This window comes from Primulina eburnea, chromosome 8 (assembly GCF_022965805.1).
Source record: "Primulina eburnea isolate SZY01 chromosome 8, ASM2296580v1, whole genome shotgun sequence".
Lineage (NCBI taxonomy): Eukaryota > Viridiplantae > Streptophyta > Magnoliopsida > Lamiales > Gesneriaceae > Primulina > Primulina eburnea.
The window spans coordinates 44,333,574-44,360,569 of record NC_133108.1 but is presented as its reverse complement, the minus strand read 5'-3'; the positions used below and the strand labels follow the sequence as shown (position 1 = coordinate 44,360,569).

At 34.6% G+C, this 26,996-nt stretch overlaps 3 protein-coding genes and 1 long non-coding RNA gene across 5 annotated transcripts; 2 read left to right on the top strand and 2 right to left on the bottom strand.

Annotated features, from left to right (window-relative positions):
- Positions 1 to 1,451: 1,451 nt before the first annotated feature.
- Positions 1,452 to 4,015, bottom strand: LOC140840191 (V-type proton ATPase subunit F-like). Of its 2 annotated transcripts, XM_073207367.1 has the most exons (5): positions 3,902 to 4,015; positions 3,618 to 3,719; positions 3,060 to 3,141; positions 2,336 to 2,418; positions 1,452 to 1,965 (listed from the first exon to the last, which is right to left on the bottom strand). In XM_073207367.1, exons 2-5 carry the CDS (start codon positions 3,678 to 3,680, stop codon positions 1,801 to 1,803), a joined length of 393 nt encoding a protein of 130 aa, XP_073063468.1. In that variant the 5' UTR covers positions 3,681 to 3,719; positions 3,902 to 4,015; the 3' UTR covers positions 1,452 to 1,800. The 2 variants fall into 2 exon arrangements, with proteins under 2 accessions (XP_073063468.1, XP_073063467.1); XM_073207366.1 differs by lacking the exon at positions 3,902 to 4,015 and having other exon boundaries at positions 3,618 to 3,792.
- Positions 4,016 to 4,817: 802 nt separating this feature from the next.
- On the top strand, positions 4,818 to 12,232 carry LOC140840188 (uncharacterized). The gene is made up of 4 exons (XR_012119871.1): positions 4,818 to 5,083; positions 10,366 to 10,498; positions 10,637 to 11,029; positions 11,351 to 12,232. It is a non-coding gene; the product is annotated as an uncharacterized lncRNA (long non-coding RNA).
- Positions 12,233 to 13,275: 1,043 nt separating this feature from the next.
- On the top strand, positions 13,276 to 16,226 carry LOC140838075 (beta-carotene isomerase D27, chloroplastic). The gene is made up of 7 exons (XM_073204163.1): positions 13,276 to 13,691; positions 13,929 to 14,068; positions 14,588 to 14,680; positions 14,769 to 14,830; positions 14,918 to 15,024; positions 15,726 to 15,818; positions 15,972 to 16,226. The coding sequence occupies exons 1-7, from the start codon at positions 13,460 to 13,462 to the stop codon at positions 16,010 to 16,012; spliced, it is 768 nt and encodes a 255-aa protein (XP_073060264.1). The 5' UTR covers positions 13,276 to 13,459; the 3' UTR covers positions 16,013 to 16,226.
- A 3,697-nt stretch (positions 16,227 to 19,923) lies between these two features.
- Positions 19,924 to 23,510, bottom strand: LOC140840187 (uncharacterized). The gene is made up of 4 exons (XM_073207359.1): positions 23,029 to 23,510; positions 21,610 to 22,947; positions 21,349 to 21,541; positions 19,924 to 20,621 (listed from the first exon to the last, which is right to left on the bottom strand). Exons 1-4 carry the CDS (start codon positions 23,155 to 23,157, stop codon positions 20,032 to 20,034), a joined length of 2,250 nt encoding a protein of 749 aa, XP_073063460.1. The 5' UTR covers positions 23,158 to 23,510; the 3' UTR covers positions 19,924 to 20,031.
- Positions 23,511 to 26,996: the final 3,486 nt, after the last annotated feature.

The following is a 26,996-nucleotide window of genomic DNA, read 5'->3' as shown; positions in this document are numbered from 1 at the left end:
TCTTTTTTTTTTCTCATTAGAGCGTGAAAACTAAAACTGTAATAAATTACAAATCACTGGAATAAAATCATGAATTGTTTGAAAAACATATGTAAGTTACCGGAAAAAAATATAAAATTGAGTAATTATATATTTTGAAAGATGTAGATTCAGTACACATACCATTTTTATTATTTTCAGCCTCAAAGAATCCAATGTTCACATTTTCGATATTGTGATTATTCGGAAACAAAAGAAAGCCCAATTTATTCGGCCCACCAATGGCCCGATGGATACCTATCCTTTTCGGAATTCTTTTTTCCATAAATCGTTCGGACTCAGACCGAAACAACTTCTCCTTGTTCCTGTTCTTAACTCTTCCCGGTGTCCCAAACCAACCATCCTTGAAGCCTAATCCCCATTTGGGATCCTTGAACATTACAAGGATGCACATACATTTTTCTAAGATCTGTTATATTTTTTTGTGCTCTACATACGTTTTTCTAATATGTATAGAACATGCGATTATACAACTAAAAAAATCTCGTAATGGGTATTTTATGCTTCCAAAAGTAGTACGACGCCCTCTTTATGTGGGAAATTAGACTCACTACTTGATACTTGTCCTCATCATGTGGGAAATTAAACTCACTACTTCATATTTGATACCGACGTTTACTTAGGTGCAAATCTACTTGAATATCTGATTGTTTTCCTCAATTTTTTTTGCACACTTGGAGCTTCAAAAATAAATTATTTTGGGCTTCACTTTGTTTCGGCTTAGCGTTCGAATTACAGCTCTAATAATTTGATTCAAACTTGATTAGCAAGCTGCGTGAAGTGAAAACCGGAACTATGACTTGACTTCATTATCTCATTTAAATTTCAGATATAATTACAGAAAGTAATAAATATATTAAATCGTGCGATGTCATGTTATAAAGCCAAAGCCATTTTTCTTTCAACAAAAGGTAATATTTAACAAACGGTTTGTTAAAAACCTTGTCCATTGGCCAATGATCTCTTGCCCCAGCAACAAGTGCGAGATCCCAACACCTTGGTGGTTTTTAGTTCAAATCTCACCGGTTGCGGGATATTTTAGATGTTTTAGTTAGTTAGGGACTCTGGTTCACCCCATTGCATAAAAAAAACTAGTCCGTGACATAATCAACAGATGGCGTATTTGTTGGTAGTGCTATGGTGAAGCGAAGTTTCCTACGATGGCCTCATAAAAGTGAGGCAATTGATCTCTTAACCATATTATAGCGCTGACTACGTTAAATGTTATCACTAATCTAAACTGTGACTATTTTATTCAGAGGTGCAGGCAAATATATGGTGAAGGGTTTGCTAGCAGTTTTTTTATTTACTTCAGGTAATGAATGTGCGACTTTTGAATGATAATTCAGTATTATGGTGCAACAAGAAGCTAGGTTTGCGTGAATTTCACATCACAGAGACATTTTACACTCTTTATCTTTCCAGTGTTACCCATCAACATGATATCCACCATTTTCGATTAACTATTGAAAACACATTCATCGAATGCTGATATTCGGTACAAGATTTATATTCCCCGGTCTCTCAATTGCTAGACTCTAATGAGAGCACCAAAATACACTTATTTCAGACAGAGATGTGTTTACCGTGGCTTGTCTTCCAATTATATTTCCAGCTAAAAACCGCTTTGCAAAAACCAGAGAGGAAAGAAAAAAAGGAAAAGTTTCTGGAATGATTTAGATGAAAACGCAGTACACAGCTTAAATACGGATATCTCAATGGCTGATGCAGTAGCACAGACTCGTATATTTTACGACACTTTTAGTACCTCGAGGAGGCCACTGATTCTGCAGAGAAGAGGTACTTCACTCTTGAAAGAACAGAGTCGTGCGCAGGATCATATGGATGGTCCTTGGAAGGGATTTCAAGTATTGCTGGAATTGGATTGTTGTAGCTGTCTACCAAAAACCTTATCATATTTGCAACCTGAAATCAAGCACAAAAGATTTTTTGAATGTCGAGATGCAAAATTGTCTGAAAGCAGAATTTTATGGTAGTGGGTTAATGTTCTCCAAAACCCAAAACGATTTCAGATATATGTGCAACTGCAAATGTGTGCAAATATTGGATAAATGCGATGTTATCATGAGTTGTACAAAAATGAAACCTTAAAGCCTTCAAAAACTTTCTAAAATTTTGGCCATGTCTGGTTATTTATTAGTCATGTGTTATAACTAGATACACACAGATGATATGTACTGTTTCTTTCAGCCACGGTATGTAAGAAGACGTTCGTTGTAGAACTTACTTCAGAAACTAAAATATAGCAAATAGCTAACAAAAGCAAAAAGCTTACATATTGGCTGATCAATACAATTGCAATGTCTTCTCTTGTCGTGTATTCCTTGAATGCATCTTCAATTTGTTTCACAGTTGTCTCTGCAACCAGTAGTGTGGAACAGCAATGAGCTTATATGTGCATAGACTAACCCAAAGACAAAAAAAATACCATTCCTTTTTGTGAGATGAGTATATTCAGATGTCAGACATCAAGACACTTGATGGTTCGTACTACTCTCAAAGAAATTTTAGTAAAACTTGTTTACCCTTTCTTCTCGTAAGGAAACAATCAAAATCCATGCTGGGAATAAAGAAGTTAATTTCATCATTAGCCATCACTATCTAGTATGTTGAAAAAAGAACAAAGTTTGATACAAGGATGAGCAATCACACCAGACAAGACTAATCTGTGTACCTAGAAACACAAGAAAGTTACTTTCATAAAAAAAGGCTCGAAATGTTAAAAATATGAAAATAAATAAAGAGAAAGCACTTTGTGGACATTTAACCATTAAGAACTTCTTTCAGTTCCACAAGCTTTAAATCTTCAACATGTCAACAAAATATTTCAGCCTTACTTAAAATATATATATAATAATACTGAGCCAAACTTTGTTATAATCATTGATAAAAAATGAACAATTTCACAAGATAAGAAAAAGGCTCGGGGTAAATTGATGGGATCAATTGTAGAATTTTAATAATAAAGAAAGTAGGAGAATGGGAATGAAGCTGCTTACTTGAGTCCACAATGAGGTAATTTGTTTTCCGCCTTAAATCAACATTGCCAACTCCAGCCAGTAAAAATCCAGTAATTGTGTCCTACACCCACGTACATATCTATAAAATTAACGAAGAGACCAGCAAGACATATCCACCACTGCGACCAAGCTATATAACTGACCTGGGTAGAAGTATTTATCAATCATGCAAAGTAAGTAAAGTAACACCTATATCTATCCCTATATAAGGTATTCCGTATCACTGGTATAAAGAAACCTTGGGCAAAAAGGAAGAGCGATTAACAGTTGTCAGAGGGAACTTCGGTACAATTAGGCTCAGGAAGCCCAGAAGACCACCCAATCATTTCAGTTTGACAAAACAAAAAGGTTGAATTTTGAAATGAAACCCTAAACCATCTTTTATCATTCACGCAACTAATTTAGTTTAGTTAACCAACGAGGACAACTGAACAAAACGACCGGAAAAATTCACAAGTTGGATAATTATACGTGTTAACATTGCGTCCAATTCAAAATATAAGTCATTCAGCAAGAAAAGCAAACTGGAACCAGTACCTCGTCAGCGATCATAGCTATGAGCGCTGAGCTGCTGGTGCGGATCTGAGGTTTGTTAGCCATTTATACGCGACAAATTCGTCAAAATTCAATCACCAATGCCTTCAAATGAAAAAGATCCGGTGAATTGAACAGTTCAAAATACATTCAGACAAACGAAAGTGTAATCGGCCTAAAAGATTTTTTGAAAATTTTACACAATTAATCGAAGATATGGAGTCCAAATCCAAAACGATCAGAAGAAAATTAGAAAGAAAAAAAACATCCGAGTTTGAGAAACTCACCTTTGGAAACAGTGGAACCGAGTTCGGATTCTTGAGGATGAAGAAAGAAAAAGACGAAATAGAATATTAATTTATAATAATGGGCCGTAATTAGACTTTTAAACACAAATGATTGGGTCCCGGCCCCATTTCTTCGGGCCGAGCACATTGCATATGTCATGACTTCCAATTTGATTAAATAAATTTAATACTAATCCGAATACACAATTATCCGACTAAAGTTTGAAAAGTCAACGAGAAAACAAATAACATGATGATTTAAATCCGAAATTTTGTTTTGCCTTCTTGAATTATTTCCATGTATTTTTCATTGTGGTAAGGAACAATCAAAGAACAAGTTTTCAGAAAGATCGATGACAAAATGCAATAAGCACTTTAGTCGTGGAGTGAGTCTTATGTAAGACCGTTTCACGGATCTTATTCTGTGAGACGGGTCAACCCTACCCATATTCACAATAAAAAATAATACTCTTAGCATAAAAAGTAATATTTTTTCATGGATGACCCAAATAAAATATCCGTCTTAAAAATACGACCCGTGAGATCGTCTCACAAAATTTTTTACCTTAGTCAGTGAGATAATGACTAAGACAATGGGATTAGAGTGTATTTCCAAATATGAGTGAGTATCATGTGAGACCGTCTCACGGGTCATAATCCGTGAGATGGGTCAACCCTACCCATATTCACAATAAAAAGTAATACTATTAGCATAAAAAATAATATTTTTTCATGGGTGACCCAAATAAAAGATCCGTCTCACAAATACGATCCGTGAGATCGTCTCACACAAGTTTTTGCCTCCAAATAATATTGGTGAAAAAAACTAAGGTGTATTCAATGTAGAGATTCAATGACTTTCAACGAGACAAAATATACAAATATTTATGTTTATATATACACAATTTTTAAAGATTTAGAAAAACCATCCTCTTATGATTGTTATATCCGATTTTTTTAGGTATTGCTTACAGTTACAGCAGTATCTCGATTTAGTACCCATTACCCAGAAGATAATTCGGCGAAAATGACGTTGTAAATCGGCAAACAATAAACGTTAGTCATCTTGACAAGTGCCTGTTCTTTGGATGTCACTGGCTGCTGAATGTTGCTACTTTTTTATGGAGACTTGGACCTGAAAGAAGGGCTTAGCCATGGTGAAATTTCTTGTGGGGATAATTGGTTAGTTTTGAAATACTCGTTTAATGTCTGTATGGTTGAAGTTGATTCTTACATTTGTTGGTGGCTAGCACGCTTCTAAATACCTCAATTTTCCAGTGGGAAATAATAGCTTCACATTAACTCTGTCCAATTTAACTATTACGAGCTTTGTAAATTTTGTTGCTGCCAAGATTCAAGCTTTATGAATGCCCGAGTTCTGATAAAAATTGGTGCATCAGAAAAAGAAAAGCATTTTCAGTCTTTCTGAAATTCTCTGAAAAAACAATGACTTTTATATCTAAATAGTTAACGTGTAAATGTTTTTCAACATGCTTTCTTTGCCTGTGTACCTTTTCGAAGGAAAGGGTTTGTAATGAAAAAATGATGGCAGTGGAATAGCTAAAAGCTTGGCCGGTTGCTGAATGGCCTTCCATAGTGCAACTACACTTACTAGATGTTGACTGTTTAGAAAACTGTCAATGGCATTTCAAAGCTTCCATTATGAGTAAGAGTTGGAAGAACTTGAAAAAATATCTAATAAAAATCCTATACAATCTACATAAATAGTGTAATGAAATAAAGGAAGGATTTCTTTAGTCATCTAAGTTTGAAAGATTAGTGACTGGTGTAAAATACAATTTTATTGTCTTCATTATAAATTGATTGAAATTGATGTTTTGGCTCTCCCTTCTCTTCTATGTGTCCTTCCTTAATTCTTCTTCATTCCTTGAGTACAAAATTGGTTGATAAAGTGTCGCATCATATGAATTTGGATCTTATCAAAATGATTAACACATCAGATGAGGGTAAGTGGATGTTGCAGAAGCATAGGAGTGAAAAAGAAGGTCGTGTTAGGGGTTGTGGGTGTTAAAGCTAGGTTTTTAGTAAGAAAATCGCGGAAGAATGAGAAAAAAAATTAGCTATCAACTTTTGAAATAAAATAATTCATGTGAAGGGAAAAATAATTTTTTTAGACCCAAGTATGAACTTTTTGAAAACTTAGACAAGACTTCTTTTGAGAAGCTTGTTCTGTAATGGCATCCAATTTTAATGTCATTTATAGTCTAACATCTTAGTTAACAAAACAAATTGAAACAACATAGAATAGTGAAGCAAAGAGGTGCTTCTGCGTCTTGCAGGCTGCAGGTTTTTGTAGACCAAAACCAAGGGTCATTGCTAAAAACCAAATCAAAGAAAGGAAATACTTAATTCTAAATAAAGAATCTATGGCTCTTGATATTTTCAAGATGTAGTTTAAGAAATGAAATGTAGCAGATATGGCATATCGATCCATTGTTGCTGGTCTTCAGATCATTTTTTTGTGTTGGCTTGGTTGGGTTTCCTTCTTAGTTTCACGTTCCACATCTGGGTGGTTATCCGCCCTCATTCTCAAAGCTCTATATCCTTGTCTCCTTTGGTTTGCTGGATTTGCGCTTGTTGTTTCTTCCTTTACTGGAAGGGAAGGGTTTGTTGAAGAATCTGCAGTCTTCTTATTACATTATTGCCTTCTCTCCCATCAATCCTTGATTTACAAATATGTGAAATGAATGTGTGTAATGGTAAATAAATGTCATATACATTAAGGAAGCTATGGTAAACTGCATAAATATCGCAATTGGGAAATGTGGCCTATTTGAATGTTTAAATGTCAGAAGCGATAGGAAATATAATTTTTAGATTTGAATCTACTAAGCTTAAGTTAGAAGGAGTAATTCATTGTTAATTCATGCAAATAAGTAGGGCAATTATCACGAGATCATTAATGATGATTGAAAGAATGCAGCTCGTGTTGTAGGAAACACCAACATGAATGTAGCTAGCACAATTATATTTGGGATTAGTAAATTATAGCAACAGATATTGTTGTTGGGATATAGACTCATAGATATTTGTGCATGTTTATTGATGCGATGTTTAACTTGAGCATGGAAGAAAAATTCAGCTCTAATGTTGGCCCTTCCGACTGAAACATGTCTCCAAAGTCCTTGGATCTAGTATATTCTCTAATATAATTCATGAGCTACATAAGAAATACGAATAAAAAACTTTGTTCTTTTCTTAAAGTATAAAGTCCGAGTAATTGATGTGATTCAAATATAATAATATTGCTTCTTACCATTGGGGTTGACCATCAGCGGATGTTGGCTCGTCGAAAATGACATGTTGAACTGTCAAATTATTGTTTTGCTCAGGATCTTCATTTGCCTCCTAGAATTCAATTTTTTTGTCAGTTCCCTTGAAGCATTGTGACAAAGAAATCTTTTAATTGAAAGTCATTTGTGACTTCATAGTTAAATTATCACTAAAGTCAGAAAATACCTGATTATCAGCACTCACTTGATTCAGTTTGGTAGGTGACGAGGTCCCTGTATATGTGTTAATATTTGGCAAATATGACCCAAAACATGATAGGCAAATATTATTAATAGAGAGATGAAAACAAACAGAGAACATGTCCTACAAATATTGAAAGTCAACTAATTCTTTTCATGATAGGTATCATTTCCTCGCATGATGTAATATGTTAGTACTAAGAGCCCCAACCCATGCCTGTTATTTTGAGTTGGAAAGTTTGCAACTTAAGAGCCATTTTTCTTGTTTGATCTACCTTCATGAAAGTTGCACGCTAGTCTTAATTTCCCAGACATATGAAATTGAAGGATTAAGTATAGACCATGTGCTTTTAACAATTAGTTTTTTAACCATAAATGTACAAAGTTTTACTGGAAGCACCTTCGACATGATGCAACTATTGTTAAATTTGTGTTCTAATGGAACTAGATATGAGATTCTGAAGAGGGTACCTGTTAATTAGTTTCTAAGCAAGTCATGCTTCATTAAAATCTTAAATGACTTGAAGCCTAGACCTAATCTAATCTTGAGTATTTCAAACGTATCAAACAAAAACATCACGACGTCATGACAACTTTAACAAATTTGGAAAGATTGATAGCCTCTTTGTCCTTGTTGTGGGACCATGAATTAAGAATTTTTTGTGCATGTCTATGCATACCTAAAAACACAAAAATCGTAACAAAATTCATAGACTTCTGTGAGGCATGGAGACTTTTAAGAAATTTCTTTAATATGGGGAAAAATATAATAATGCAAATACACGTGTTGAAACTCATGCTTGGAGTGCATGAAATTTCCACGTAAGTCTTAAAATTCCCCCACACATAAAATTGAAGTATTAAAGAAATCTTAGGCTCTTTTTGGTAATTATTTATTTTCACCATGAATGGAATTTTTTTTTATCGAAGCACCTTCACCAAATTTGTGTTCTAATGAACCTAGACTTGAGTATTTCTAACAGATCAAACAAAAAGCATAACGAGTTCAATACAACTTTATTAAAGTTCAAAAGATTGATGAGCAGCTCAGTCCATGTCACGAAATCATAAATTATGACTTTGTTGTGCACAAAATGTGCATGCATAAAACACAAAAAATCATAGAACAATTCACAGACATCTACGGGCATGGAGATTATAATCAAGTAGGAACAAGAAAATGACAGATTCATTTCCCCAATAGAAGTTGAAATACTTACCTTCTGCCACTTTTTCACTCATTTTCCGGCTGCAAATGTGAAAAGAAGAACAAACCAATAAACAAGCAATTTTTTTTTTGAAAAGGGTGCAAAACCTAGTAGAAGGAAATCTTATGGCGGCTGTTGCATTCATTGGTCTGTGTGTGTATATAGCTGTTGCATTTATTACATTTAAGCCTGGATGATTATGTATTCTCATTTTGGTAACAATTATAACTACACATCATTCTGGCTGTATTCTCATTTTGGTAACAATTATAACTGCACATCATTCTGACCTGTCAAAGAAAATCAAATTTCAATTTGGGAAAAATGTTGTGATGTGTAAAAAGAGCGATAAGAATCATGATCAACGACTTCATTTTATTGTTTCCGCTTGAAATCAAGGATACCTTGCTTTTGTCATGTCTGAGTTGGATGCTTTTACAATAACAGAAAATTTAAATTTGAAAAACTAAGCAATATTCAATTAGCTTCACGGCAAAAAAAAAAAAAACGAAATAGTAGTACATTTTGAAATACAGGGACTTGGCAAAAGTAGTTGCATTAGTATTTGTTTCTTCTTTCTCTCATGTTTATACTTGGGTATTAAAATTTCATTCTTCTAAATTGCACTACACAAAGTGTGATGCGCCAAAATTCCGAAGTTAGCGCATAATTTATAAAGCTACCCGGTGGTACAATTATTATTATTATTTTTTGAGTTGAATGGTGGTATAATATTTATCAGTTATGAAAGTGACATTTTTGGAATATTTGATTTAATAGAATTTTGACAATGTTAGGACTGGATTTTCTGTTAGTGAGAATTGCAGATATTAGATATTAACACATTCGGGAAATATGCTTAGTTGATATAACTTATACAGACAAATTAAGTCTACAGAGTCATTTGAATCATAAGATTGACTTTGATTATAGCCTTTATATGTGATCTAAATGCAAATCTGCTTTCGTGACGGTTTTCTGATAAATTTTTTAATGCAGTTTCTTTCCTAGCGGCTAAGATGTGTTCCAGATAAATAATATACCATTGAAGCAAGGGAGGAAATATATATACATTACCTAACAAGTAAATTAAAAAGGAAATGCAGGCGTTGTGATACACGTATTTGTCTTGAATGAATTTATTTCTATGAGCTATACATGGTAACTGCTTGGCACCCTACTATATAACATCTCAATAGTCCTTGCCTTATTTATGATGGGTTGTTCGTCAACTTTGGGAAACTCAGAAGTGGTCGTCAAGAGTCAGTATAAACAACTTGAAAAATGTCCATGAGTATCATCCATCTGTATCGATTAAATTAGTCTTTACTTATTGATCGTAATATTAATTTTTTTGTTTTTCATTAATCAACGGTTAGTTCATACATTACGTCAAGTACAATCATCTACATTTGTTTCATCAACACTATTTACTAAATTTATCTACCAATTTTTTGTTTTTATGGTCCTTTGATGCTAATTGAAATCTATTTTAGCCAGAAGATATCTAATAAGAAAGAAAATGTGATTGCTCATCCTGCGATGATACTACGAATATTCTTTTTTATTACTTAAAATTGTTCTTTCTCAAACCATTTTTTGAGCATATTCAACTGTCAACTGTCAAAAGAAAGACTGTGTTGGGATGCCAGTAACAATTGGCCGCTTCCTCAAAGTTTATGATGAATTATGTTCCTTTTTTAAAGCTATAAATCATTACACCTTACTTTTTTACCTTTTATGGAATAAATTTGAAATTCAGGTGCGAAAGGAGTTTAGCAGCAAGTCCAGAGTGCAAAAATACCAAAGAAACCTGTGGTATGATGTTCTTAAACATGATTAAGTTACATCTGATACGTCCTCCAATCTCAAGTTCATGAGCGTGTTGTTAAAAGGTAAATTGTCACGTCATACCTTCATGTTCATCATCATTATTAGTTCTTCACGATCCCATTTGATCGTGTTTCAACTTATATCCATGTATGTATACAAAAGAATCTGTGTTTACCTATTCCTTTCTAAGTTTCTTACAGGAAGAGGCGTGTCGTGAGAAACCCCAATTGAGACCGAAGATTTACCCACTGGAGGCATTTCAACTGCACTTGCTTCGTCTACAGAAACGGGAAAACAAGCATATACTTTTCCCCTCATATTTCTAATATAATATTCAAGTGTTCTTCTGACTGTTGTAGAATGACAACTTCCACCGTTATCTGTGTTTTCTCCTCATTTTACTTTCGTGTAAAGCAGAAAAAATGTGCTAGGATTGCCGACCTTTTGCACGACACGACCATTGTGAGCTCAGAGGAGTGGTTAAATGTCAACGTTTCTCAGATTTCTTGGTTCTTTCTTCTTTCCCACATCATGCTGTTTTAGCAAATCTCATGCATCTAAATTGCATCCTCCTCACAGAAACCCTTTAAAAGGTAGTTCTCTGTTCAAGATTTGAAAGTGTCAATTTTCATTTTTATGATTCTCAGCAGTCTTCGATCTTAAACCAAGCAACAATATGCTTAAGAAGGATGGTTACTACCTTTGTTCAATTTTATCCGACAGTCCTTATGTGTCTTTCTTTTTACCTATTAGTGAGTAAAGATCACACACAGGCACCTTCATTTATCTTAAAAAATTTACCATGCTTATCAGTCAAATCTCTCAATTTTTTCATTCTTTATTATCATTGTTTATTTATGATTATTTTGAATCGATGTCGTACAGCAATTTAAAGTGTGTTATCTTTTGTTTAGGCCCCCGGCTCCTGAAATTACATTGTGCTCAGACCAATCCTGAGTTGTGCTGAGTCGAGTCGGATGAGTTATCAGGAACCGAGTTGGTGTTTTTAAAAACCTAAAATTTTGGAGCAAGAAGTATTTTATGAAATTTAATATTATACTCTATAGATTAATTCTTGGAATGTATTTTCACTAGTGTTTGACGAAACTTACATCGATTTCTTATTCGACTTGTGGTGATACAAGTTGGTTGGTTCGGCATAAATACAAGTGGGAAAATAATTACGGAATTTCACACATGAAAATATATCGATTAATACAATGAAATATAGTTGCTTAGAAAAAGACTGGAAAGACCAAAAGTCATGAGAGCACTTTTGCTATCGATAGTCATCGGCGCTGCCCGAAATCATAGCCCACGCCGCCCTTCAACACTTGAAGCACCCGATCCCGTTGTCCTTTTTATCGCCGGTTTTGTCACCTACTTGACTCCCCACATCACCATGCCTATTTGGTCCAATTGCTCCACCCACACCTCCCTTGAGGCTCCTTCCATGCCCGCCTCCGCCCCTGTATAAGCCGACTCTCCGGTTGACTCTACAATCATGAAAATTCTCATTCCCCACAGTGTTTGCACACAGATTCAGTACTATCACCAACAAAAGTCCTAACGAACATACCCGTTTCGCTGAGAATCTCATTGCATACAGAAAATAGTACAGCTTCCTCACATGATACCGAGGAAGAAGGGTGTATAAAAGGTGGAGAAATTGGAAAATAATGGCAAGTTTACAGCTCTCCGTTTTCCACACGGCCATCAATGCTAGTAAACGTTGATCAAGCTGGTTCAAACTTGACCAATATCGCCGTCTAAGAGGACTAATCTCACACATTATAAAAATTGCAATTTTGTCATGGATCCGAATTTTTTTATTTTTAGTGTTATTGAATTCGGTCTCATTTAACTATCTTTGTTTTTCTATTTTTGTAATTGTTTCAACACGGCATTTTTGTTTTGATTAAATATGTTAAAAAAAAATACAAAAAATGATTGTTTTAACTGTTGCCAACCCTCAAAACAACATTTGTATTTGGCTTTCAGAGCTATCAAATTTCTCAGGCAATCATGTTTTTAAGCGTTCATGACTTCTAATATGCAGTCCGATTGAGGATTTGTGCATTTGATTTAAAGAAAATATATGGGGACGGCAAAGCATTGGAAACTTATGAAACAGTAAGTTCATGTTAAGTGCTTGGGATGCATTCTCAGTTATTTTTTGCTCAGCGTGACTAGCTTCCTTCATGTGCTGCATGTCATTACTTAGTCACTTGACTCACTTGATTTCAAAATGAGGGAAATTTTATCTGTAAGCTCGTGGATGATAAGGTTCAATTCCCGGCTATCAGCCATCTCCGGAAAAGCGACTTCCAACCTACCTACACAAGGGACATTGAACTCCCTCGAGTCGAACAATGCTTTCAAGTAAATCGTAGTGCTTCACGCCTTGATCATGTACTAGCTAGTTGTTGGTTAATATGGATTAATTCTTCACATAAATTAGAAGTACTAGCTAGTTGTGCAGCTTCATGCAGTAGTTTTCTTTTAATATGTGCCCTATGGGCTATGATTTATATATTATGTATGGTTGGATATTTTGTTTAAACACGATATCGAATCATTTGGCATCTTTGTTACTCTTTTAATAAAATAATAATTAGTTCACAACAATTTTCTCACGTCAAAATTATGCATCAAGCAAGCAAACAATCGAGAAGCTTATGGATGACAAGGACATGAGAGACCATATTTCAATTATATAACAACGAAAATATCATATTTTGATCTTGTTTTCGTCATTGATAATTATTGATTTCGTCGATGATATTGATAAATAAATAAATAAATAAATAAATAAGTCTCCTCGTAAAGATTCCCAGTTGCTTAGAGCATAAAAGGGAAGAGCTTCGGCAAAATATTCCCTCTTGTTAACTTTTGTTGTTTTATATACTCTAAATATCCATCATATTCTTCTCTATCAAACAAACCATTCAATTTACTCTTGTTTATTTTACCTCATGAGCTAACAAATCCACCTCTCTCACCACCCGTGCCGCCGCCTAGTCATGGAGGTAACGCTCGTTCAAATACACAACAGCCTGTTAAGGCCGCCTCGAATCAACCGGAGAATCGCCATGCACAGTCACGTACGTTCTCTTTCCATTCTCTCGGAGATCACAGACAACAGCGTGGACTCGTCGATTTCATCCACTCGTGAACCGAAAACTGTATACAATGATAACTGGTTAGATCGTCTCGCCATTCGCCATCTCTCTCACAGTTTACAGTCTTCCACAGGTATTCACACAGGCCAGCACCCTCTCTCAAACACACACACACACACGTACGCATTATGTATGTACATACATGTATGTGTCTAGATGTTACATACATATGCACGCGTGCGTGTAGGTGCATGCTTATTTCACCTCCGATCCATCTTTTAATCACAGCTTCTAAGTTTGAATTAACATAAACAAAAAACACCCTATAACATGTGTATATCTTATGATAGTTCATTTTTTTTATGAGAAGGGATGCGAAGTGAGAGGACGGGGTACGATGGTCTGATTGAAGCGGCAACAATGGCGTCGCGACGCTTCACCCCGATCCAACAAAGAAGCTTAGTGATTCAAACTCTTGATACGGCCTTCCCTAAGCCTATACTGTCCTTGGCAAGTTCTCATCATCCACGGTCTTATTTGTTCTTTGTCTCTAGCTATTAATTTGACTCTGATGGGTCCGCCTTACAACTAAAAATGCTTCAAATAATGAAGATATACAAAAAATATTATTTCAAGAGCTTAGTTTGTTGTTTTATCACCCAAGATCAAATAATTAGACATGTTTTGGATGTATAATTTTACCAAAATAGGTCTGCAGGACGGGCTTAGCTAGAAGTTTGATTTTATTTAAAGAATAATTGCACGTCACTTTCATTTTTAATTATATTACATTTGACAATCAAGAATCATAATAACTTGAACATATTTAAAATTCAATTGTCTTCGGATGTGTCGAGATCATGAATCCCATCCATAGGACCCAATACTAGGAAACCAATATCAAGAACTCCTAAAAATTCTACCCCCCAGAATGGAAAATATTGAATTTGATGCATTGACACTTTTAAAATTTTCACATGTAATTAATATACGCATAAACATCAACATAGTTTATTTTATGTAGAGAAGATCAAAGCATTTCTGCCACCGTCTAAGTTTGCAAGGGAATACTTCGCCGTCTTCACAACGATTTTCTTCTCATGGCTAGTTGGTCCCTGTGAGGTATGATAAGTAATAATTACTATTGAATCATATATAGATTGTTGAAACAATCAACATATTCCCAATCTCATTGTATGCTAATTGAAAGGTCAAAGAGTCGGAGTTCGAAGGGAAAAAAGAGCGAAATGTGGTGTATATACCGAAATGCAGGTGTCTTTTGTTACATCATTTGTGTTATGTAACTAATGGATTATTATTTGAAATAAACCTCTCATTGTGATGCCATTTTTTCCTCAGGTTTTTGGAGGGGACAAATTGTGTAGGAATGTGCACCAACCTTTGCAAGATGCCATCCCAAGCATTCATTAAAGAATCACTGGGAATGCCCATCAACATGGTCCCCAGTAAGTAGTTTAAAATAACTAGTGGTGCTTATTTTCCAAGTTACACACACACGCACACATCAGTTTCCCATAGGTGTTTGATCATATCCCATCATTTTAATCTGTTGCAGTAAACATAAAATTTCAGAAAAATATCAATACATGAAATTTATTTATTTTTCGCTAGGGGTAGTTAATGCTTGTGCTCAAGAAAATAGATTTTTCTTTATGTTGGGGACGAGCTAGGGTCGATCTACAGTGTCTCGAAGTCGAGACCTCTCTCATTTCTAAGACACATGGTGCCACTAGGACAAGAAGCCCGTGACGAAAAAGGAGCTTTTTTGTGTAAGCACATTAGAGGACAACAGAGAAAAGGGGATCAATCACACCCATAGAGGATAAACAGTGTATGTCACTAAAAACAGAGACCTAGCAAATTAAATCGATGGAGGACCCCATTTACTATAGCCACTCAAGGCTTCAAGTAGACCCACCCAATATTGCCAATTTGAAAGCTCCATCATGTAATGTATACCAACAACATATCACGTATGCGACTTATAACTTCCGGTCTTATAAGTATTATATATACGTACAGGTGTCGATGGCAACGAAATCAAGAGAGTTGAAGTTATTATGGCAAAAGTTATTTAATCTTCAATTTTGCATCCATCTTCTTTATGTGATTCCAATCATATCCACTTAAACACTAAATTTGGCAGATTTTGAAGATATGAGCTGTGAAATGATATTTGGTCAAGAACCTCCGTCACAGTCCAGTGATCCAGCTTTCATACAGCCGTGCTTCAAGCAATGTAATGTTTTTTATTCTAAAAATGTGAGATTTGTCCAATCAAAAATGACGAAAAATGTTCCATAAGAGCGCAGTAGTGTTTCTAAACCGTGATATCTTATAATTTATGGGATTGTGATGCTCATTGTTCTTAAATATGATGGTGTTCATCCAGGCAAGGAAGTGAGAAAACATCACAGGAACTGCACAAGCTAGAAATGTGGGGGCGATCGCCATGAAATCCAAACCAAATTAACCATCACAAAACATAAATATTCGGGTGATCGACATTTGTTGTTCGCATTGTTTTTGAATCATTCATTCTTCATATGACAATGTTATACAATGAAACATTTGTTGAGAGAATTTGAAGGGTTTGAAATTAAGTTAGAAATTTTCCATTAGCCATGAGCTAGCATTGCAAATACAATTGGCATTCGTTATTTTTAGGGAAATAGCCAAAATTGTTATCTGATTTTACTTATTTTGTGTGTTGCTTTTAGTCTATTTTTTGTCGAAGTACTAACGTGTCAGAAAATATAAATGTGTCACCGAAAAATGCAAACATATCCAAGATCAAAACCCAAATCTTAATACTTACACGACCCGAAAACTCAAAATAGACATTATCCTTTGTTTTTAAACAGAATTGGCCATATTCCTTGGCTGTTGAGGTGGTTTGACTCATGATTAGTTTGTCGTGTTTAAGGACAGCAAGATTGGACACGCACAGTAATGTCTCCCACTTCAAGTGATAGATATACTACGAGTAACCAAATTAAAATTTCTTCTATCTTATTGAGGCACATTGGGAAATTAGTGTTCAGAATTTAGTGGACTTTTTGATTGAGTTTAATCAACTAAAGAACAAATAATATGAAATTTAATTATTTCTGAAATTTGACTTGACTACTTTTGTCGGATTAGAGAAGAGGGACATTTTAGTCAACCCAGTAAATTTGGGCTTGATGACCAATTAAAGCCAGGCCCATTTCGTACTAGCTAAAAGAAATAGGCATATGCTTACGAATTTAACAAACTTGGCACTTGACAGATCCTTTGGCCCAGCGACAAAAGTCCAAGATCCTAATATTCTTGCATTTAAATTTCGTCGGCTGCGTGAAATGTGTAGTTAATTAAGTTTACGTAAAATCCCCCACTCCCCTTTGCGTCCATTAAAAAAAACAAAAACAAAAACAAAAAACCTGCGACCTGTAAATCTAACAAATTCTACACGAGTAAAATTATGACTTTAAATCTAGGTGTTTTTTTTTCCTTTTTAAGGACAAAGTAGTAGTAGTAATAATAAATACCCAAATGAAAATTTTTGCGCTTATGTTAAATTTCCTTTCCCAAGGCATTCGATTCTTCCATGTGCATGTACAAATAAAAAGCATTCACGCCAAATAGGTGAAAATTGAAATCACCTCAGATAAATTTTCTATTAAAAAAATAGTACAAACTTAGCTCCCATCATTAATAGCCATCATTATATTTTGAAAAATATAACAAAGTACATGCATATACTATTTTTATTATTAAAAATTAAATCTAATGAATATGTTAATAAATTAAAGTAATTATTTTAAGATCATTTCACGAGATAGATATAATTGAATTATTCGAGTTTTAAACGTGAAGCCTTGAATGAAAGCAAAAGCACAAACATGCATGTGCCAATGCAAAGAGTACCTAAACACACAGATAAGCTTGCGCCCTCAAAGAAAGACAAGGGCACCCCATGCCTCACCTTGTTACAGAAACTCAAGGTGCTTTGTGCTTGTTTTTGACATGGGAGAAATCCAATTTAGGAATTTATACATTTAGTATAAATTTCGAATTAATTGTCTGACTCCAAATTAACGTGGAGATATCAGTTTTGAAAACATACTCGACTCGACTCGACTGGGCTAAATATGCTGACATGAATATTAGAAAAGACATCGTTGCAATAGAAATAATGTGAATAAATGAGATATACAGTAAGTAACCCTTGTTTGTGTCCCATTTCGAGACACTATTAATGAAGCTGAAAAGCGCCGGTGCATGGCTTCCCCACCATTCTAACTATTTTTCTTCCTTCACATGGTAGTCCCATTTTTGTGGTGCCACTAGTTGATGTTATAGGTCGCCCATTTATACCTGGATAATTATAGTTACTTAAGATGTGATCTTTTTTTTCTGAATAAATTTTAGAATTATTTAAACCAAGTTATTAAATCTTAAAAATATGAAAATGTTATATTATTTTTTTTAAAAAAAAAAACATAATTTAACCCTATGTGGGACATAAAAAAAATTTAATTTCACCCCGATCTGAGGGCAGTGGTTGAGCGTACGAATGATATATATATATATACATAGGAATGCACGATAGAGAGCTAGAAACACACTGCGAAGTGATTTGAGTACAAATCTGTAAACAAAATTAATTGCGATCCATAAAATAAAATCAGAAGCATTCAGAAGAAAAGATTGTGACAGCTCTAATGAGTGATATATATTGTACTAGCTACTTGGGATCACTGCTTTCTTTCTTTATCATTTTATTTTTTTATTTTTATCTTAGATCATTTAAAACAATATTATTTTAAAAATTGAGAAAATCATAATTAGGAATTAAAATTTAAGTGGGTTTCTACGACAAATTAACCAGTTTAAGTCTTGCTCCATACAACTATTTTTATCTTCTTTAAACTGTACGAACATACCATTCAGTAATAAAAGTTAATCGAGTTTTGTATATTTTTCGACTGGAAATTTTTGTTGAATCCTAACATCTATAACTCAAATACTTATTCAAAGAGTTGAGAAAAAGAATTGCTATACAATTATTTCAAACATATTTTTTTTATGAGAATGGAACTCGTAGATGTGTCATATAGATAAAATCTACCAAATTAATGTAGCAGTCTGTAAATCATATTAGTCTAGTAAATCATACTGTATAAAACCGTACGCTACACTCATCCGAGAAAATTTTAATATGGATCGATATCTCACTTACAACTTGAACACTACTAGTGCCAGAGAGGAATAGTGATTTTATTATATATGGTGGAAATATAGAATATTGAGGTAGATGATGCTCTTTTGGATACTGTAGTCAGAAGCTTTTGTTATCTGAGAATCAATGATTATAAAAATCTCGATAAGGTTCATCATTCCGGACAACCGTTTGGTCAAAACTACAGTTTGACCACTCATAATTTTCTGAGCCACTTGGAATTTGGAACACTTCTCCAAACTTGGCAAGGTCCGTTGGTTCGATATGTCCAAAAATCATGTGTTTTTTTTTAAAAAAAATTGGGAATATTATTGTTCTTCAAAACATGAAAAAAAAAATTATTTTTGAATTATTTAACTAATAGTACATTGGTAATTCCATTATCAGTGTTTATTCTATACTCGTTCTTTTGATTATTTTGTTTTTAGTAGTTTTACTACTTCCATTAAAAGACTAAATTTGTTTCACCTCCTCACTTATAAATATATTATCTTAAATTTCTCTCCATTTGGAAGAGATTTTGCCTCCATTCAGACGATAGCTAAAAAAAACTTCTCTCATCACATATAATAAAAAAATAATATTTTGTAAGTATTATATTATTATTATATAATTAGAATTAATATGATAGTATATTTTGAATTAAGAAATTAAATATGGATAGTATATTTATTTCAAAATATATAACCAAACATATATAGTACTATATTCTTTTTTGGATGCCCTTTTTTTTTTGTAACTTTTCCCCACTTTCCTTTTTACCTTGGTTGGTTTGTAGGCATGTATCTGATAAAGAGAGTCACATGACACTCTATACGATGTTCACTAGAAAAAAGCTTCACTTATTTTCAACTTTTAGTTTCTTACAGCTAGCAAGAGTGAAGGAGTGAGTTTATGCTATAATGGAAATGATATTTTCGATGTGTTTATATAAAATGATCAAGTTATTATCTTACTTTAAAATAAAAAATAAGGATGAAAATGTTTTTTTTTTAAAGTTAGATGATTGGCTGATCACGTTATACAAAACAAAACTTGAGAGTAGATATCTCGGTGTAGCATTGATTCGCCTAAATGAATCCACGGCTAGTAATGAATCCCAATAACAAAAAAGAAAAAATAAAAAAATAATAATTGATAAGAAGGTAAACACGAGTACACAACAACTATATAAAGCAAAAAGACCCACAAATACCATTTTCCCTACTTATTTCTTTAAGGATTTTTTTCAGAAAATCAACTTCCTCCTTGAGCTTGTGTAAGATGCCAACGCAGCAAGATCTTGGATCATTCCATTGACCAAATCTTTGAATATCAGCCGTTCGATGTCCAACACCGCCTCGGACATCTCCATCGGATGATCTCCCCCCCATCCGGTTGACTCGTCCCCGGCTAAGTCCTTCCTCAACACACCACAGATGACCTCAGACAAATCTTCATTATCAGCAGCATTGCGGTTGCGAATTCTTTGAAATTCGGACCAAACATCGTCAAGGAAAGGTGTTGTCACATGGTAATTTGTCCAAGAAACAGTCTTCCATGGAGGCAGTCGTCTGTTTCTTTCGATAATTTCGTTTGTAGTATCGAAGATTAGCTTTCTCTGGAGCCTGGAGACCTTGGATGTGTCCTTTCCTTTAAGATATTGCTGGTTTTCTAGTAACAGAAAGATGTCCGAGTTTTCTAAGAGGGAATCCGATGCCCTTAAGATATCTGAAATGTACATAAAATCGCAGTCACCCCATGTTTCTTTTTGCCATTTCAATCTAGTTGATGATGCGAATGGGCTCCATACTTCTTCCTCCAATTCGCCCGATTCGTCTGCATGCATAAATTTGACATAAATAAAAACATGACGGTTAAACGAAAATTAGGAGGCACTTTGTCATTTCCAATAGCTGGAAAGTGTGTTCGCAAATTCCAATTCAGACGATCCATTCCTTCATACATTGTAATATGTCTCTTGAAGTTCGATGATAAACCAACTACATACATACCCTCAGCATACAAGGACCACATGAAGAAAGTGTGGGCACCAGTGTCCCTCCATTCTTAAATAATTGGACTATATTATATTTATTGAGATCAGATTTGCTACGACATCCAAGAAACACAATCCAAATCAGATATTGTAAAGGTTCAGGACAGAAATATTTCAATTATTCAAGCCAGCATTTAGAAGTCATCCACAAAAATTGATTCAAGTGTGGCTAAAATGTAGCACAACACTTACCCAAGTTCTTGCACAATCCAGTAATGCAATAATATTCAAGTACTAGACAGTTAGGTACCACTGGCTCGAGCTTCGACTTTCATTAATTTCTTCCCAATTACAAGAATCAAGAATGCGTGAGCAATTATTTTGCATATATCTATCTATAAATTAATGAAGCACAAAACCATCTTAGATTTTTTTAGTGCATCATGAATTAAATCTGATTTTTTTGTATATCATTACTCCGATAAGAAATATTCTGCAAAATCTTGATACAACTAGTAAGACCATATAAATTTGATAAAAAAATATGTATGGGAATAAAAATTCAACCTTTGAAATCAAGATTACGTCTGGCTGTAACAGGTGAAGGGGTGAATGGTTCGTCCTTGTAGAGAGACGAGTCAAGAACTGACACGGGACTCGGCTGCGCATCAGTTCCATTCATCTCCGCAATGCTCTGGAGCAGCTTATCACATCTCTCCAATAAATTCCTTCCTTCTTTGTATTCCACAGTCTTCGGCCTCTGTATTAAATCAACCATTTATTCTACAGCAATACAAGCGGTAATTAATGATTTTAATGGTACATTACCTCGGTATCGGTTGATGTAGTGATGCTGCTTCCAGAGATGGATGAAGATTCGCCTTCGTCAGTGGTAACGGTCGTGATCTTCTCTTTCTTGTTGATCTTGGCCGTTGGATCTGGTCTGGTTCTTCTGGTGTTGAGCTTCGGGGAGTTGAGGGGAGAGACTCTGCGATTGTCCGCTGGATTCTTCAGTTTCCTATGGGTTTCAACGCTCAACGGTTTCGGTTTGACTATGGAGTTTGACCGTCGGGGACCCGCATTGCATTCATTTCGAGCCGCTGGACTCGGGCTTTCACCGGCCCGAGTTGGACTCCACACGCTGCGGTTCCGGCGAGGGCTTATTGACTGAGGATTTTCACCGTAGACACCGTGATTACGGGGATCGCTACGGGCTTGACTTCTACTGTTTGGCCGTGCATAGTCACTGACGTTTCTTCTGTTCGAAGGTTGCATTACCACGATTGGTGACTCGTCGTAAACAAAGATTCGGTGGCTGATTTTATTCGGATTCTTGGAGTGCAGAAGCCCTTTCAGTTGCAAAGCTTCGAGGATCTGTTTCAAATTCTCTAAATTTTTCGACGGCTCGTCCATACCCCTCACCTTCAATCTCTTCTCAATCTCGCCGTAGACTGATACAGTCTGTTTAGGTTCTGGGAAAATGTCCCCTGAATCAAAGAAGATTCTGCGTTGCTGCTGCGGAGCTTTCCATGGAGATGGAGAATTGAAGTTGGCCCTGTTTGATGCCTTAGACAGTTCGGCCTTGCAAGTATTCTTTAATAAATGGTCCCTTGGATCTGCACAATGGGCAGCCATTGGCGCATTGTGGAGAAGGGATTCACTTGGCTGCTCTGTGATGAATCGAGAGTGAAACAGATATCTTGAGGCTCTCGATTCGGAGGCGGATCTCCTCAGCTCAGGCTTCTTTTCGGTTTCAGAGTCGGATGAATTGGGCAATGGCTCCAGACCCATGAGCCTCGCTATGACACTGGGAGACCTGTTCTGGCAGCCATCGGACGTGTCACTTCCGATGCTGTCGCATCGACTCGCCGTGGACAGAATTGAGGCGGAAGTTCGGATCTTTTTGGGGTGGAGGCCTCCCTTTGCATCCGTGGTAGCTCTACTGTCGAGCGACAGCCTCGGGGCTTCTTTGTTGAACTTCCACGAGGACTTGTTGCCTTCTTTCAAATTGAATATAGGCAGAAGAAGAGGTGATTTAGGGGGAAACTCAACCACCTCCGGCACCACCACCTGCTCCGCCGGTTCCAGGCTTGGCATTGTGAATTCCCTAGAAACGGCCAGTGACACGGGAACTGGCATATTCGGATCCGAAATCGTACCCACAGCCTAGAAATTAATGGCGAAATATTACTATAAATCCAAGGAAACTTCATTAAAGACAAACTTTGACAGAGAACAAAATCATACCGCAGAAAAAGGGAGGCGCTTGGTGGAAGAGACGCGGTGGCGATTAAAGAGGTGGAAGAAGCCAGCCATGCAACCCATTTGCTTCTGCACCTGTATCTCCAGATTCTTCTCATTCCCGGAGCCCATCATAATTCGCCGATGAATGACGTCACTTCCAGGCGACACTTGAGTCTCCCAACTATCACACACACTCTTTATCCAGTGAAGTTAACGTCACCATTTGGATTCAGATTCAGTTCCTTCTCTATCTTCTTCTACTTTTGCTTTTTTTTTTTTATCTTTCTTATTTTTTCATCTGTCGAGAACTAACTCCCGCTTTCTGCTCTTTTAAAGGTATGACTGAGCAATGGGTGTGGAAGGGTTTTGCTATTGTCACCCTTGGGTCATTGACGTTTGTTCTCCTCCTGAATAAAGCGTTGTCACCTGCAGGTCCCCGTTTGTGGGCACTAAACTCTACGTATTAATTACATTGTCTTTAATCAGATATGACCTATAAATAAAAATAATATCACCCAATGATGTACGGTCACATGAAATTATACGTATCAAATATGATATGTATGATATGTGCTACACATGTTAAACTAAAAATGGTCTAAGCACGTGTATTATATATATAGATATATATATTTATATGTGTGTGTGTGTTTGGGCGCATATTGTTTATCAAATATGTCTTCAACCATTAGGCTCTCACATTTAATTCAGTTAGGAGCTCGGAGCCGGCTCAAAAAAAACGTTTGATTTGTATTCAAAATCACGAGTCTAAATTATTTTATTCGATAAAATGATTTAATTATATATTGAATAAATATATTTTGAACCTTGCATTTATTTTCGAGTAATAACTAAAATAGCTCATTAATAAGTTTGAAAATTTAGAGTCAAACTCATTTTGACCAAGAAAACATATAGTTTTTGTGATTTTGAACATATATAAATTTAGCCGAATATTATATATATATATATATATATATATATATATATATATATATATATATATATATAACACTTTTCGGACTAGTTCAGTAGTTCATGCGCATGCACTCCGGAAAGGGAAATCTTAAAAAAAAAAAAAAGGTATTTTCTTGGTAGTGCACTTGAGCTCATTCGCCTTATGTCTTCTGTAAAAAGGTTAATCTACAAATATAAAAGCATTTTATCGCTTGAACAACTTAGAGAACATCTGTTTCAATCGAATATCACATAATAATAATAATCAAGATTGAATCACACCATATTATAGAAACTTTTATCGTAGTTTTTGACAAATTATTCATTTGTTTTAAATGATAACTTAATTGCTCAAATTGACACCTTCCTTCTATATGGTACGTACATAGCCGTGGCTTGCAGCTACCCACATTGACAACTAGCCTCAAATTTCTATTCCAAGATAATATTTTAATTATCAACTCAAACAACTGGCAAACTTTGTATAGTTAAAATGTGACCATTTCCTTAATTTGTGGTTCACATTGACCATTTTTTAAATCCCCGTTCTTTTCAGAATGTTGATACACTTAGGAACCTCGAAGCAACTTACTTATTCACTTTATCACAATTATATGCTTATAGTACTTGATTGTAAAAATAGGAACGACAGTAATATCTTGTATCGTTTGACTCGACCCAAAGCTTTCTCGTAAAACCACACGACGTTTTTTCCTATTTGAGTGAAAGAAAGAGTAATAAATGCCAAGTTATTGAACACCATATTTCCCTAAACTCGCTACCTGGACTTTGAAACGTTGTGTCAATGGAAGTTTAATTTGCAACAATATATAATATAATGTACGTATGAACGAATTTATTGCTATGTATAAATATATATCGTCTTTCCATATATGTTACATTTATAATTCAATTCCAAATTTCATTCACATTTTTCTCCAAAAATATTAATGTCGACGGGGAAAATTTAAAGTTTCAGTTTTTTGGACCACTCACAAATGTGCCTAGATTTCCATCGTAAGATACTACATCCTTGGTCTTGACAAAATATGCCAACTTCCGAGGAATTACCTGCTATGATAAGATAATATAATAGTTTTTTTTTTTGAGGAGAGATAATATAATAGTTATTATCTATAAGAAGGTGTTAAAGGTTGATATTTAAAGATTAATAGAGAGAAGATTGTCCAAGTTTTCATATGTGTATTCTTAATTATTTTATTCAACTATATGTGATAAATAACAAGTAACACCTTCTTCATGTCTAGAAATGAACATTCGAGTAACTCAAGTATGAACATTATAATAGTTAACGGTGTGACCTGAACTTTAATATCATGTTAAAATCAGAACTTTTACCTAATTCAATCTCAAAACTAATTCAAGTAGAGATGATTGTCCAAATCTATATATAAATATAATATATTTTATTCAATCGACATATGACAACTATCATGAGACAATACTCCCTTTGTTTTCAGTAAAAAATCAAACTTTTAAAAATTGACAAATTTATGTATTCTATGAAGTCTTATTGGAAATATAAATAAATGGCAGTTATATGTTGCTATCATCTCATGTTTTAAGAAGCTGTACGTGAATTTATTGTGCAACGAACTGTTGACTCAATTAATTAGTTTTAGGAAGCTTTTGACTGAGCTTTACGAAAATTTTGATTGGATTTTTATTTATGTTTTTAAATTAAATTCATTTGACTTGTTCAGAAATATTTTATTAAATGTAATCGCATGTCATATATTTTAATAAATGACTCGATCCGTATTGGGTCCGAATTCCGAAAGAACCCGGCTTTCCACCTCTCATATCAATTATTCGGTTCTTTTTTGGACTTCACATGCATGTTCGGATCGTTGGATCCTACTTGAATGCGGTGTTTTTATGTTAGGATCGAATTCTCCCTCCCATGGTCGGTATCGTATACGAAATTCATTTGTATGATAAAGCCTTGATTCTTAATTGCATAATTTTATGAGCTACATAACTATATGAATTATGATTAATTTTATAAGATTAATAGTTTTATTTTTGTTATTATCTTTTGTCAAATGATTTTTTTTTTTCAACTCACATCATATTCTAAAAAAAAATATTTTCGCGAAAGGTAATAAATTCTGTCATTCCAAAAAGGTCTACCACTTTACAAATTGATTTGTTTTAGCTTACATCAAAACTTTGTACTTTGTCTGCTAATCAACTTATCAATTCGGGAAGTTGGAGCATGTGCATTTGCGTCTAGTACTACTAATTGGTCTTCGTCTTCATTTCAATGCTTTGCTGCCTCGATTAATTTAAGGCTAAATTCCGTCGGGCAGGAATTGGCATACTGATTGTATATATATTTATTTATCCAAAGAATGATTGTTAAGACAGATCGAACAGTCGTTTATATGAAAAATCAATTAGGCAAATCGATCACTTGATTATTTATTAATGTAAATATTTGTTCGGGGAGAGGGGAAATGTGCCAATAATATTTTTCACATGCCTAGGGAATCCTTTTCTGAACTCCACAGAGAATTTTAATATTTTTTTTATTTATAGAATATATAGAGTGATTGGTTTAAAAATGTTGTATTGGATGAGAATCTGAATGTTTCATGTCTTCCCTTCTGTTTGGGGTTTTGTACTTGGACGGTTAGACTGCTTTCAAAACTGACACGCTGCCTCTAAATTATTATTTTTATCTGATTACTTAAAATTTTCTATATTTACTTTACATTTTTTGGATGATGAGAAATAATTTCATTCAAAATAATTTGCGATCTCTAATATATAATATGATTATAATTATAATTATATTATCACATGAGAAAACTCCGTAACCTAAACTAGTCACGCGTTCAAATGACTTAAATCAAACCAAAATAGCACAAAAAACAACCCTATTCTGAGTAGGTAGAAGATAAAAAGGCTATTTTACACCAATAAATATGAATAATATATATTTTATATTTTTGTTTGAAAAATTGCTTTACCGACCATATCTACGTTTG

Excerpts from the sequence above, each read along its gene's own strand:
- LOC140840191 (XM_073207367.1), bottom strand. The coding sequence starts at position 3,680 with ATGGCTAACAAACCTCAGATCCGCACCAGCAGCTCAGCGCTCATAGCT. Across the intron at positions 3,142-3,617 it reads TAGCTATGATCGCTGACGAG|GACACAATTACTGGATTTTT; the intron begins GTACTGGTTCCA and ends ACGTGGGTGTAG. Across the intron at positions 1,966-2,335 it reads TTGTATTGATCAGCCAATAT|GTTGCAAATATGATAAGGTT; the intron begins GTAAGCTTTTTG and ends GCTTGATTTCAG.
- LOC140838075 (XM_073204163.1), top strand. The coding sequence starts at position 13,460 with ATGGAGGTAACGCTCGTTCAAATACACAACAGCCTGTTAAGGCCGCCT. Across the intron at positions 13,692-13,928 it reads CAGTTTACAGTCTTCCACAG|GGATGCGAAGTGAGAGGACG; the intron begins GTATTCACACAG and ends TTTTATGAGAAG. Across the intron at positions 15,025-15,725 it reads GCCCATCAACATGGTCCCCA|ATTTTGAAGATATGAGCTGT; the intron begins GTAAGTAGTTTA and ends TAAATTTGGCAG.
- LOC140840187 (XM_073207359.1), bottom strand. The coding sequence starts at position 23,157 with ATGATGGGCTCCGGGAATGAGAAGAATCTGGAGATACAGGTGCAGAAG. Across the intron at positions 21,542-21,609 it reads CTACATCAACCGATACCGAG|AGGCCGAAGACTGTGGAATA; the intron begins GTAATGTACCAT and ends GATTTAATACAG. Across the intron at positions 20,622-21,348 it reads ACGTAATCTTGATTTCAAAG|ACGAATCGGGCGAATTGGAG; the intron begins GTTGAATTTTTA and ends TTATGCATGCAG.